Source organism: Camellia sinensis, chromosome 3, assembly GCF_055761805.1.
Source record: "Camellia sinensis isolate YWXY chromosome 3, ASM5576180v1, whole genome shotgun sequence".
NCBI classification, from domain to species: Eukaryota; Viridiplantae; Streptophyta; class Magnoliopsida; order Ericales; family Theaceae; genus Camellia; species Camellia sinensis.
The window spans coordinates 138,327,578-138,340,955 of NC_138963.1; the positions used below are offsets into that span (position 1 = coordinate 138,327,578).

A 13,378-nucleotide genomic window follows, 5' to 3' on the forward strand; every position below is an offset into this window, starting at 1 on the left:
ATAGTTTTACATCAATTGTAAACTTTATGAATATTAATAATTAAAACCTTAAGATGTTGTTTGGCAATGTTCACAGTTTATTATTTATTTAAGGTAAAAACGAAAACAAAAAACACATTTGATACATTTAAAATTGAGAAAACAACCCATTAGTGGATGGTTGAATTTAATTATTTATTTTTTAAATTCATGGTAAAGCTTGTAAGTTTTAGTTATTAAAATTATAAACTTCTTCATATTCATGTAATTATTTTTTAAAATCACATCTGAATTGTAATTTCTCATTTAAAATTTTTGTTTTAAAAACAAGTGAAAATGAAAAATTATGACAAGTGATTGTCGATGGTTAGAGATGATAGACGATTGGTCACATAAACTAATAGTTGAAAGTGATTTTCAACAAAATGTAATGGTCGAAGGTGGTTACTGTTAGTAAGAGATTGTTAGTGGCGATGGCAACTTGTTAGTGATTAAGGGAGGTAGTAGTGAAGGTGGTTGATGGAGGACATAAGGTGATTGATTGAGGAAATTATTAGTGATGGTAGTCGATATCGATGAGTAGGAATGACAACGGGCCAGGTTTAAAGCAGGTTTATCGTCTTCCGTCTCCACCCTCGCTCCCGCTCCCCCTTATATCATATCGAGGGCGGGGCAAAAATGGGATGGAGACGAATTAATTTTGTAAATTCAAAAATAAAAAAATTTAATGAAATTATAGATAATAATTAATAATTAATGAGAGTTAACACATATAATATGTTAAATAAATGAGTGAAAATGAAAAATATTTTAATATTTTAATTTCGTTATGTTAAAAAAAGAAATTATATGCATAAAAATATATTTAATAAATGAAATCAAGATTGGAACGGAATAGATGGGGACGGAGCAGTGGGTGATAATCACAAAAAGGGGCAAATTACAAACATCCCCTCGAGATTTAGTGAAAATACAGATTTCCTCTGAGGTTTGAGAGATTACATCCCGTCCCCTGAGCTTTATATTTTAATAACAAATTGCCCCATGAGGTTTTTATTTTCATACAGATTCCCCCCTAATTTCTCCTAATTTGTTATGAAAATTTGACTATCAAGGAGTAATTTGTAATTTCTCAAACCTCAAGAGAAAATCTGTATTTTTACCAAATCTCAAAAGAGGTGTTTGTAATTTGCCCTCACAAAAAGTAGGTGAAAGAAGAAAAAAAAGGGGGGGGGGGAATTAAACAAAAAATGAAACTAATTTTTTTGTAAAATGTTTACAATTTTTTTGAAATAAAAATAAAAACCAAACGAATTGTTATTTATAATTTTTTAAAATTCTGTAAATATAAAAAAAAATTATAAATATAAACGTTATCAATAATTCCTAAACTGTTTTATGAATTTATAATTATTAATATAATCTTAAATAATTTTACTCCCTCCGTCCCAAAATAGTGATTTATTCTGGGGAATCTAACTTTTTTTTGATAGTATAATTATTGAACTTTAAAAAAATTGATTTTTCAAAATTATCTTTTAATAGTACATTTTTTAAAGAATATTAATTATATTTTTATGTTGTTAATGAATTTAAAAAAAAGATAAAATAAGAAATTTATATTATTTTTGTATTTAATTTTAAAAATATAAATAATATTTTAACACAATAAAAAATGGAATAAGAATTAATATTTTCGGAGAAGGGAGTATAAATTTATCGATGGTGCTAGTATACTAACTAATGTACCAATACTAGTTATGACATTATTATTGAGTTCACTCATTAATTACATTACAAATATCAAAAATCTCTTAAATTATATCACATCATCAATTGGTACATTAATTATTAATTGATACATATAATATTATTTTCAATTTGGGTATGGCTTTTGTTCGGACTGGACCGTGTTGTTGGGCCTGTGGAGGCCACCACGGGTCCCGTTTTGATAATCTAAACCGTTAATGTGTAGAACTCGTCGAGTACTATGTAATTACAAAAAATCACGTTGATCGGATATCGATAGCTATATGATCAAAACACTTTTTTGTCAACCGTTAATTTGTTCACCGTCTAATTTTTTTAATACGAAATTGATTTGATCATATAGCTATCGATATCCAATCAATGTGATTTTTTACAAACATATTCGACGAATTTTACACATTAACAACTTAAATTATCAAAAAGACCCGTAATGACCCAACAGCACCCAACAGCACGGTCCAGTCCGACGGATCCCGGACTGGACAGAAGCCATGCCCTTTAAATTAAGAGTTATTTTGTTAAAGAATGCCCTTAATTTTCCCTAGCTTTAATTGCCATTCTGTCTCCAAAAGTCTACTGAAAATTTGCTCTGTCGTCAATCTCCGCGGATCCTGATCGGATCGTTGGAAGCTCAGAGTCTGAATTTGGAGGGCGGAGGATGGAGAACGCCGACGTGTTTGGCTCGTCGACTTGGCACGACTTCTTGGAGCGCATGCGACAACCCTCCGCCGCCGATTTCGTCAAAGCCATCAAGAGGTCTCTCTCTCTCTCTCACTCTCTCTCAATTCCATTCCTTTTCCTATCAATCAATGTGTTTGTTTGTATCGAAATACTTCATCACTGTTCTAATTTAGCTATATATCTCATATACACACATACATTTGTGTATGGTATTGTATTGACATCGATATAAACATTCTGGGTTTTGATACGGACACTACCAGTGGAACACTTGCTCATTCGCTACTTCACACTTTCTTTTCTTTTTCTTTTTCTTTTTTTTTTCTTTTTTTAAATTATCAAATTTGTTAGAGGAATTTAGACTAAAAGCTTGATTTGATATAGCTCACTCAAATGGAAAGAATCGATTTTGTTTCATCAACTACTTTTAAAAATACCTAACCTATTGCTAAAAAGCTCCTTTAACCAATTCATGTGAAAAATAACCCATCGCCAATTATTCATCTTTTAACAATTTCATCAAACTTACGTGAAAAAAGGGTTGTTGGAAATTTGGGAAAAGATTTGATTCGTACTTGATTTGATGAAATATTTGGTGAAAACCTTTTTTTTTTTTTTTTTTTTTGGTTTGAGGATTTGGTGAAAACTTGATTTGATACAAGTTTGATTAAAGAATTGGATCTCATTTTCACCAAAATTTTCATCAAATTTAAATTTGATGGAGGATTTGGCGAAGGATTGGAGATGCTCTTACACATCTAGAATAACTCAACACCTGTATCATGGGGGAACAATAGTTGAATTGATCATATGCCACAGGTCTTCTCTCTTCATTTTTTCCCTGTTTTTTTCATAGTGGCAGGCAAAGCAAAAATATCTCACTTGCTTCTGAGCTCAGTAATCCAATCAAATGTGTGACTTGATAAATAGATGCTAATATAATAAAGAAAAATTCTTGTTTACATCATAACCATCAGTCAATAACCTTCTACTTTTCTAAGCATCTTTATATGTTGCCTGTGTAGACAAGGTTCTGGTTGAACGCTACAAGATTTGCCATGTCTTTACTTATTGTAATTTATTTTCATTGTTGAGAGTCGTGTGATACATGCAAAGACTAATATGTGCACCTATTGTAAGTTGTTCACAAGAAAAGTTCTGAGTGGGACATTTTGCATGTTGCAGTTTTATTGTGTCATTTTTGAACAACCCTCCTGATCCAGAAAGGGATAGTGCTGCGGTGCAAGAGTTTCTTAGCAACATGGAAGCGGCCTTCAGGACTCATTCGCTTTGGGCTGGTTGTTTGGAGGAGGAACTGGAGAGTGCTGGTGAAGTGAGTCGACCTGTATTTCAACTTTAATTTTCACCCCCTTCATTAGATCGTTTTGTGATATACTCAATTAATACTCATGGCAATCGGTATAGATGCTCCTTAAAAGGGAACATGTAATTACTCCTATAATAGAAGTCTTGGCATGTCCGTTTGTATTGGGTTACTTTGTATTAGGCTTAAATCTCCAGCTAAACAGGAATGCTCATTGGTAGGAAACCATTTTAAGGGGCTTTAGATGTGAAACCTAGGAAGCACGGATACAGATACATGATACGGTGATACGATAATATGGATACGGCGATATGTCAAAATCTGAAAAAGTAATATGCGGATATGGCTGGGATACATTCGTAAAAAAAAATTATTTTTTATAATTTTAATAATGTAATATGCATGAAAATAAAACCTAAAGCAAATTAATAAATAAGGAGAGGGAATCATATTAAATAACGAAATACTAACAATAAAGTTCTTAAAATTAAAAATTTGATAAAGAAACACTTCCATTAAAACAGTGTACGGAAACACACACACAAAAAGGGGGGGAAAAAAGAAGAAGAAGAAGAACGAGAGCAGAGAGTATTGATCATTGAAAAAATATAAATATAAAATAAAATAAAAAATTATATACTTATTTGGAGTATTAAAATATAAAAATAAAAAAAAATAGAAAAAAAAATTGGATACTTATTTGGCGTATCCCTTGTGTATCCTCACATATTCTGTCGTATCCTTCGTGTATCCCTCCCGTATCTGAAATTAAAAATATATATATATATAATGGATATTTATTTTCCGTATTTGATACGTATCCCGCCGTATCGGATGCGTATCTGTATCTGATATATATTTGATACTCGTACGGAACTTTTTTTGGAGTATCCATGCTTCATAGTGTGAAGCCCAAGGGAGTCTAAATGAGTGGAAGATTTGTCTTCTTCTTTTTCTATCCTTTTGGCCTTTACTTTAGCACTCGAAGCCTTAATCAGTTGCTGTACAGAATTTCCTGTAACTACTTTTCGACAATTTGGAATATGCTCATTTTTTAATCTAAGAAAATTAATACTTTACAATCCAAAAGTCTTACAATCCTCTCTTCTATCTTTTAAATCCATAAACCTGCAAGCTTTCTTAACCTTTGTATTGACCAACTGTTATTTCAGGGAAAACTGAACCTATGAGAAGTCAGTTTGTATATTATAAATGAGCTTGCATTTTGCATATGGCTTCAACATATAATCTTTAAAATGAATGGTAGGTCTCCACCATAAACAATTGAGCAAAAGCTAAGGAAAACAAAGTCTAGTGTGAGGTTGTTGGGCATTCATCTACCCCTATCCCTGCGCAGTGGAAAATTTTCCTCGGGCATGACTATAATAGCAGACAAAGTGTTATCCCAGGAGAGTAGCAACTAAAAAGGTTTTAAATTTGGGGTTTTGAATTAAGATAAGAATAAATTTCAAATCCCCATATTCCACTTTCCAACTATGACCAAATTGGATATTGCGTTTTTGTTCAAGACTTTATGGAGCATTAACTGAACTTACCAACACAGCTGAATTTTTATTAGAATCATAAACAATATTAAACAGTCCTATTTTATCCTTTGCTGTCGGATTCAGGATCCAAATTCCCTCAATTGGGCCAAATATTCTTCAATCGCATCTGATTGTTTTCCCTTTTAATTTTATTCATTTATATTCAGATATCAAATCTGAAACCAAATTTCGGAACGATTTACTCTCTAACTTGGTGAACTTAAGCATGTGGACAGGTTGTAACTGCTATAGTCAATATTCATGGCTTGGTAACCTGAGTCCTATTTAAATCCACGTCTGACTAGCTAGGAAGTTATCCTCGCATTGTCAATGCCTTCCATTCTTGTGCTGGTATTGTCTCTTCTTTTAGTGTTAGTTACATGGAATATTTTGGATTTTGTCACGTGTCTAGGTTCAAGTATCACAAGGTTATTGTTCTGGTACTTTCGTTTAAATTTCAATGAAAATGAGACAAGATTCAGAAGCAAGCTGGGTTTTATCAATTCAAGACCATCTACAAGTTTTCTTGCTTTGATATTAGAACCATCAAACATTTGGCTTGAGGTAGTAACACACATCAAAATTCAAATACTAAGTTGTTTTTTTGTCAGCTACAGATCAAAAGGACAGTTGATAGGCACAACAACAGTTTGCCCCTTTTGAAGATAACAATACCAATTTTGTGTAATATTTAGTCTTACATTATAAATTTTACAACTTTTAGAAATTTTTTCTTTATAACCTTGTTTGGTTATTATCATTTTTTTTTTTGGGTCCTTGAGAGTAAGAATTGTAATTGGGTGTCTTAAGATTTATTGTTTTTAGTGATTTATAAATGAAAAAGGTTATAGATAAAAATGGCAACTAAAGTTGCTTGTTCATAATTTATTTATGTCATATATATGTCCATAAACGGTAGTTGTCTTTATTATCAAATGAGCCATTAGCCTTGATATGTCAGTGTTTTTCTCTTACATTTGGCTTCTCAAACACTTAATGAGCTAATGCTTGTGTCCAACACTAAAGCACTTCCCAAAGATCCTGATTATATCTACGTGCTCTTTTAATAAAGCTTATTTATTTATCAAAAAAAAAATATTGTCCTGAATAAGTGAGAAATTTTTTTTTATTGTAAAACCTACCTGAAACCTATCTGATTACTTGTTCACTATTGAATTCTCTGTGGTGTTTTCCTCACGCTAGCTTGACCCAATAAAAGGATAAATTTAGATATTTCACATAATGAACTTTCATGCTCATTTGTATACACACATGGCTATGTCTTTGTATCCTCGCTTGGAATGCAATATCCGCGTCTGTCTTTGTATATCATAGGCCATTGTCCGGACTTTAGATCCCAAGAAGAAAAAGGGGGAAAAATGAAGGTGAAACTAGCTTCAATTTTGTTTATAACTTTTTATATCGCTTTATTTTTGTAGGGCATCTACTTTATAGGTTTTTTTCTTAAATAGTTTTATTTTCTTTTCATTTTTAGTGTCATACAATTTCTTGCAATTATTGTGCTGATATTGGAATGTTCTTATATTTTCTTTTTGTTTACATTTTGGCATGACACATAAATTTCTCTCAATTACAGGGGCTGGAGAAGTATGTCATGACAAAGTTATTTAACCGTGTATTTGCTTCAGTTCCAGATGATGTCATAGTTGATCAACAACTACATGAAAAGATGGCTTTAATTCAACAATTTATACAGCCAGATAATTTGGATATCAAACCAACTTTTCAAAATGAAACATCATGGTTGGTAAGTGTAGGAATGTTTGTGTAAAGTGAATTTTTCTGTGACACATTGAATTCTTTTTCTATCAATGGCATAAGGGAAGGACAATGGTTGGCATTATAGCCATATAGATTTTTCTATTTTGGACACATGCAGAAATGTTTTAGAAGATGCAGAATTACATATCTATTATGAAATTTGATTATTAGCCCTTCTATGAATGAAGTGATACTAACTTCATGTGTGGATATTTTGGTTACTAGAGGGGGGGTATTTTTATACATTATAGAGGAACACAGTGTTAAGGCCTGGTTTGGTTTGGTTGTAGAGGAACACAGTGAAGGCAATTGTTAATGTTCTATTACATAAACCCAAGCAAACAGAGACCATTACATATTATATATTGGAGTGCTCAAGGGAAATGGAAAAAATCTGCAAACTGAACCAACCAGGACTTCATGGGTAAGGTTGGTTCAGTTCTGGGACTACCTTGGTTCGGTTTTGGGTCCAACAATCCCAGAACTGACCAAGTCGGTTTGGATTCAGGGTCATCCAAATGAACCGAAGAACCACCCCTCTACATATATTATATACAATATTTTATATACTGTATAAAATGTAGTGGACTTAAAAAATAATCAATATGGCATGTATTGTTGACTTTATGGAGACAGGTGTTAAATTTATCAAAAAAATCTTCGAGCGGTTAGCCTATATAATTAAAATTATTCATAAGTAATATTACTACATTATAGGGTCTTTTTTTGGGAAACCTTGGGGTGGCGGTCGGCCCTACAATGGTGCTAGCTGCCAGTCATGACCGCAATTCCAAAAACGTGGGATTGGGGTCGTGGCATCTCCCTTCGCTAGCAGGTCTATTTTGTAAAATGAACTTGGATGCCATCGTTTTGTTATAATTTCCCTTTATGTATCATGAAACTTTGATTCCTTGAACTTTATGGTTTGTACCACATTGAGTCTTTATTTATTTGATTTTGAGGTGTGCATCCTATTATCTTAGATGCATTATGAATTTTCAAAAACTTTCATTGAACCTGTGGCTTGGTATTGAGATGTTCATGGAAATATTTCAAATCATCACAAGTCAATTTTGGTTGGCAACATTATTGGGAGGAGGTAATTAAACCAATTTTTTGAGTGCTAACCATATTTGAGACATTTGTGATTTCTTTTATTTTATTTGTCAGGTTAGTAGTGACCAAACTTTTTCTCTTTACTACCTGAAGTGGTTCTATTCCAATATTCATAGCAATAATTATCTTATCCTAAGGTGATAAATTGTTACCTTAGTTCCCATTGTGAGAAGGCTTACATCTGCTCTTGAAACATTTTTGGCAGCTTGCACAGAAAGAGCTACAAAAGATCAACATGTACAAGGCACCAAAAGACAAACTTGTTTGTATCCTTAATTGTTGCAAAGTCATCAATAACTTACTGCATAATGCTTCTGTTGCTTCGAATGAGAATACTCCTGGAGCTGATGAATTTCTTCCAGTTCTCATTTATGTTACAATAAAGGTAAGGTGAGTCATATGTTGCATAGTTACTTTATTTAACTTCATTCTGCCTGCCAAGTTGTTTATTCAACATGCTTGCTCCTTATTGTTCTTTTCATCTTGTTAATCTATTGTAACTTGTATCAAAATTTTGCGCTGTTTCCTTTGTGAAAATTAAATTCACTTCAAAATGGAGGATCATACTGGCCAATGGTTATTTTGGGTTTGCCAGTTGTTCGTCTTTCTTAAGCTCATACTGAAATGTAAATGGCATTTACTGGCTGAAATTTATTGAAGCTTTTTAAGAACTTAAATTAGGAATAAATGCTCGGATTTATGAGGTATTTGCTTGAAATTGGTCATTAGTGATGAGCCTTATCAACAATAATAAATACATGAAATAATAAGTTGTTCAATTAAGAAGCACGGACACTTCTAAGAAGGTCACTTATCCATGTCAAAACACTAACACTCTTTGGACACTTCCCCAACACGTGTCAGACACTCTTCAAAACATGTCTTATTTTTTAATTTTTTTTAAAAGACTCAGACACTCTTTGGATACATGGAGGACATATGTGTCTCTAACACGAGTCTAACACGAGTCTATCAATTAGACACAGTAAAACTAATTATAAATTTGAACAAAACAACTTCAGATACAATAATAAAACAAAAATCATATAAATTTATCGGAATTAGTGTCATATTGTATTTTTTATTATCTTTTAATGATATATTCATATATATAACATATAATAAATATATAAAATTATATATTTTATGTGTGTCTCCCATGCATCGTGTCCTGCATTTTTTTACAATTGGCGTGTCAACGTGTCCTTATCATATCCATGTCGTGGCGCGTGTTCGCATCCATACTTCTTAGTTGTTCAACTACTTAAAAGGTTTTATATACTGATGTAGAGGAGTGGTTTGCTTCCGTTTAGAGCCACAAAAGCTAGGGCTGAAACTTTAACCAAGAGCACTGAACGGCCAAGAAAACCAGAAGTCAGTTAATTTTTTTTTTAAGCCAAAAATGTTATAATCGGTTTGCTGTTGATTTACACTTTCTCAGACCGCCACCGACTGAACCAGTTCCGTTTAAAACTTTGCTTTTAATCTCAGCCATCCACATGTATTACCTACACTAAATCTGAGCTGTCCATGAATCATGGGATATTACCCCCTCCCAGCCCCAGAAATTCTCATTCATTCATTCTCTCTCTCTCTCTCTCTCTCTCTCTCTCTCTCTCATCACATTCACACACATGCACAGAGACTCGATCTCTCAATATCTATCTCTCTTGATCTCTCACTCTCACTGTCTCTCAATCTCACACTGTGAGACGCAGATGAGGCCACTCTTGCTTCTATATCTCTCATTCTTGCTTAGAGGCTTAGATGATCTCGAATCTTCCTCAGGCTTCTAACTATCACACTTCTTTGAGCTCTCTTAGGCTCACTGACCGGCAACACTTTTCCTAATGTACTTGACTATTTTTAAAACCCTAATGTTAAAATTGGAAGCCGTAATCTGAAAACCCTAATTTCAAAGCCCTAATTGGAAAACCTAATTTGAAACTGTTTTTTGAAAATCCTAACTTAACTTGAGAAGCCTAATTGAATGGTTGAGTTTTTATTTATTATGTTTTGTTTCAATTTGAATGGTTGAGATAATTTTTTGTGTTTCAAATTGAATGGTTTAGAATCTTTAGATTGCAAAATTATAGATTTGAGTTAATTGTTTTTTGTTTTTGTTGGTAAGCAACTACTGATGTTTGCTGGATTTTATTGACTACTGTCTTGATTTTTATTTTTATTTTTATTTTTTTTTGGTGTATACAAAATTGAAGGGCCAAACCATTCGGTTTTCACTGAACCGCACCGAACAGTTCAACAATGATTTGGTGCGGTTCATGATGTTATCTTGGTCAGTGCAGTCCAAGATTTTATCAAACCGACAGCATCGGTTCAGTGCCAAAACTGGCTGAACCCCAACCGACCCTGAACTGATTTCAGCCCTAACAAAAGCAAAGGAGGAAGCTCAAACATAATCTAGTTTAGAGACCATACGAAAAGACATTTCTGCAAGTAGCTTCCGTTGACTTGACTTGAGTTGTTAAAATAGAAAGTTGAGGGTTATTAAGAAACCTCAAGGGAAAAACTAAGTAAAAAAAAGATGAAAACAAAAACTGATAACTATGGACAATGTTGGCAGGTTTAAAATACTATTTGGTAAGCTCAACAATACTTTTTTAGTTGCTAACCAAATGCTCCAACAATGCCAATTCTGAAAATCCAGCATAATGATAACCTTTAAAAGAGAGCCAATTTTGGCCCTTCTTCTACATACACACTTCTCTCTACCTTTTAGAACAGTAAACAAAGAAACATTTCTTGCTCAAAATCCGCCATACGATCCGTTGTAAGCATCCTTATACCAAGTTTATAATTGGACGGATTTGTAGCATAAATTTTATGAACCCTCTACTCTTATACCAAACCCCAAAAAATAGTCTCTGTAGATCATTGCGGTCTTCTTCTTCAGTTGAGTCTTCTTTATATTTTGTAATACTCTCTTGGTCCTAGAATTTTACTCCCAAAATCCTAGAATGTTTCCATTTTGGGATTTCCAACTTTTTAAGGGGATATGTAGTTAATGCATTCAAATTTAAATAAAAGGCATTGATTCCAAATTTGCCTTTTTATTCTCACTTTTAAAGGGAGAGTTTTGAAAAATTATAAAATTTTATGCTTCAGTTTTTCAAAGAGGACTATGTCTTTTGACATCCCAAATAGGAAGGGCTAACGATGTACTAAAAAGGCTGGCTGTCTCCTTGCTTAACTACACTACATTTTAATTTGGTGGTTTGATTAAAATGTTTCACATTTGCATTTATCAATGCCTTGTTTCTTTCATTTTCTTTGGTTTAATGTCTGTTTTATCTTACATTTTAATCTTGAGTTCTAAAAATGGCATCATGCAGGCAAACCCTCCACAACTGCACTCGAATTTGTTATACATACAACGTTACAGGCGCCAATCACGATTGGTTGCAGAAACAGCCTATTTTTTCACAAACATGCTCTCAGCTGAGTCTTTCATTTTGAACATTGATGCAAATTCCATTTCGATGGATGAAACTGAGTATGAAAAGAATATGGAATCTGCTCGTTCTGTTCTGTCCGGCCTTTCAGCTGATTCTGAGAATCTGTCTGTGGAACCCAAACAAGAAGCATTGAATACAAAGAAGCATCAGGACCGTCCAATAAAACCTCAGATCTCACTCGGTTCCTCTGAAATGAAATTCAGGAATAGGGAGGAAACATCTGGGAAAGATCAGCGGCCACTACATGAAGTTCCATCCATGACAGATTTGGAGAATAAAGGGGCATCTATGCTTTTGAAGGAGGACCAAGCAAGTCGAATCTTTCGGGATTTCCCGTATTTGTTTTCTCAGGCCGGTGATCTTACAGTCAACGACGTAGAACAGCTTCTGAATAATTACAAACAACTCGTTTTCAAGTATGTTTGTCTTTCTAAAGGATTGGGTGTGGCAAACCCTTCTCCTCCGTTGTCTGTTTCGCAAAGTCAATCCCAACATCAAACTGAAAATGTGAAGGAATCTGAAGATTCAAGTGCAGTCTCACTGCTTGGAGTGGAAATTTCTGAATACAAGATACCCCAAGATGAATCAGTAGAATCTCAAAGCGGGGGAAATGATGAGATTTCCCACAGTTAAATTCAGTATACATGCTATATATGTAGAATGTATAATGGTTAAATGCAATGGTGGGCATTGGGGTCTTTTCCAGATTTCTTGCTTTGAGTTTGATGACAATCATGTCTGTATCTTTTGGGTCACAATTAGCAAGTTTTTCAATATATTTTTTTTTGGTTACATAGAGAGGAAAAGAAACAGTGGAAGGTGAATTTGCTTCCTCAAATCTATTGGAATTATTTCTTTTAAGCAGATGTAGCAGTTTTTCAGCTTGAGTATCTATGCATAAGTTGCATGTTTTTGTGTAAATTTGCTTGCTCATTGGAAATTTAATGTTTGTTCCCTCCTTTGTCTCTTGGCCTGCTCAGTTTGATTTGAACAGCAATGCTTATAGGTTTTTTTTTATTATTATTATTATTATTTATTTTTAAAAAGAGATTGTGTCCAACTGTTTAGAGGTGTTGACAAAACTCTATATAAAGTAGCAACAATTTGATACACACACACACACAAAGGGAGTATTTTTTCATATTTAGGACACAATATGAGAAAAAACAAGAAGATGCCTAGATTGGCTTGATGCACAAATAAAATCTTGTATTTTCTTCAAGGAAAGTTAGTTTTCTGATCCATCTGGGTAGCCATAACATCCAAAATTTGTGACCAGAATTTTTAAAAATGAAAAATTGTAGGTCTATTTATGGGTACTATGTAAACAACAATCACTTGGACCAAACTCTCATATGTTCATATTGAACTCAAAGTGTTGACCATTTTGGTGATTTTTTTTTTTTTTTTAAATAGGCAATTGGGTGGTTGTTTTTTTTTTTTAATTTATTTTTAAATCAAGACATTTGTTAGAGAAAAATATAATGTGAAGTGAAAGCAATGGAAAGTGGAGTGAGGGAAAATTATTTTCCTACATTGGTTAAATTGGTTAAGATTAAATTTTTTTTGATAAAACTATAAAAAAAGGGAAATGCTCCGATGTGTTGAGAAGTGAAATAATAGTTGACTATTTTTACGTGGAAAAAAAAAATTAATTTTTGCAATAAACTGAATTCAGTTACCATATTAATATGAATTATGCA

At 33.0% G+C, this 13,378-nt stretch overlaps 1 protein-coding gene across 1 annotated transcript; it reads left to right on the forward strand.

The window, feature by feature from the left end:
* The first annotated feature begins 2,257 nt into the window (after positions 1 to 2,257).
* On the forward strand, positions 2,258 to 12,596 carry LOC114265631 (vacuolar protein sorting-associated protein 9A). Its single transcript, XM_028206445.2, has 5 exons — positions 2,258 to 2,505; positions 3,616 to 3,763; positions 6,899 to 7,069; positions 8,405 to 8,584; positions 11,553 to 12,596. Exons 1-5 carry the CDS (start codon positions 2,408 to 2,410, stop codon positions 12,306 to 12,308), a joined length of 1,353 nt encoding a protein of 450 aa, XP_028062246.2. The 5' UTR covers positions 2,258 to 2,407; the 3' UTR covers positions 12,309 to 12,596.
* The last annotated feature ends 782 nt before the right edge of the window (positions 12,597 to 13,378 follow it).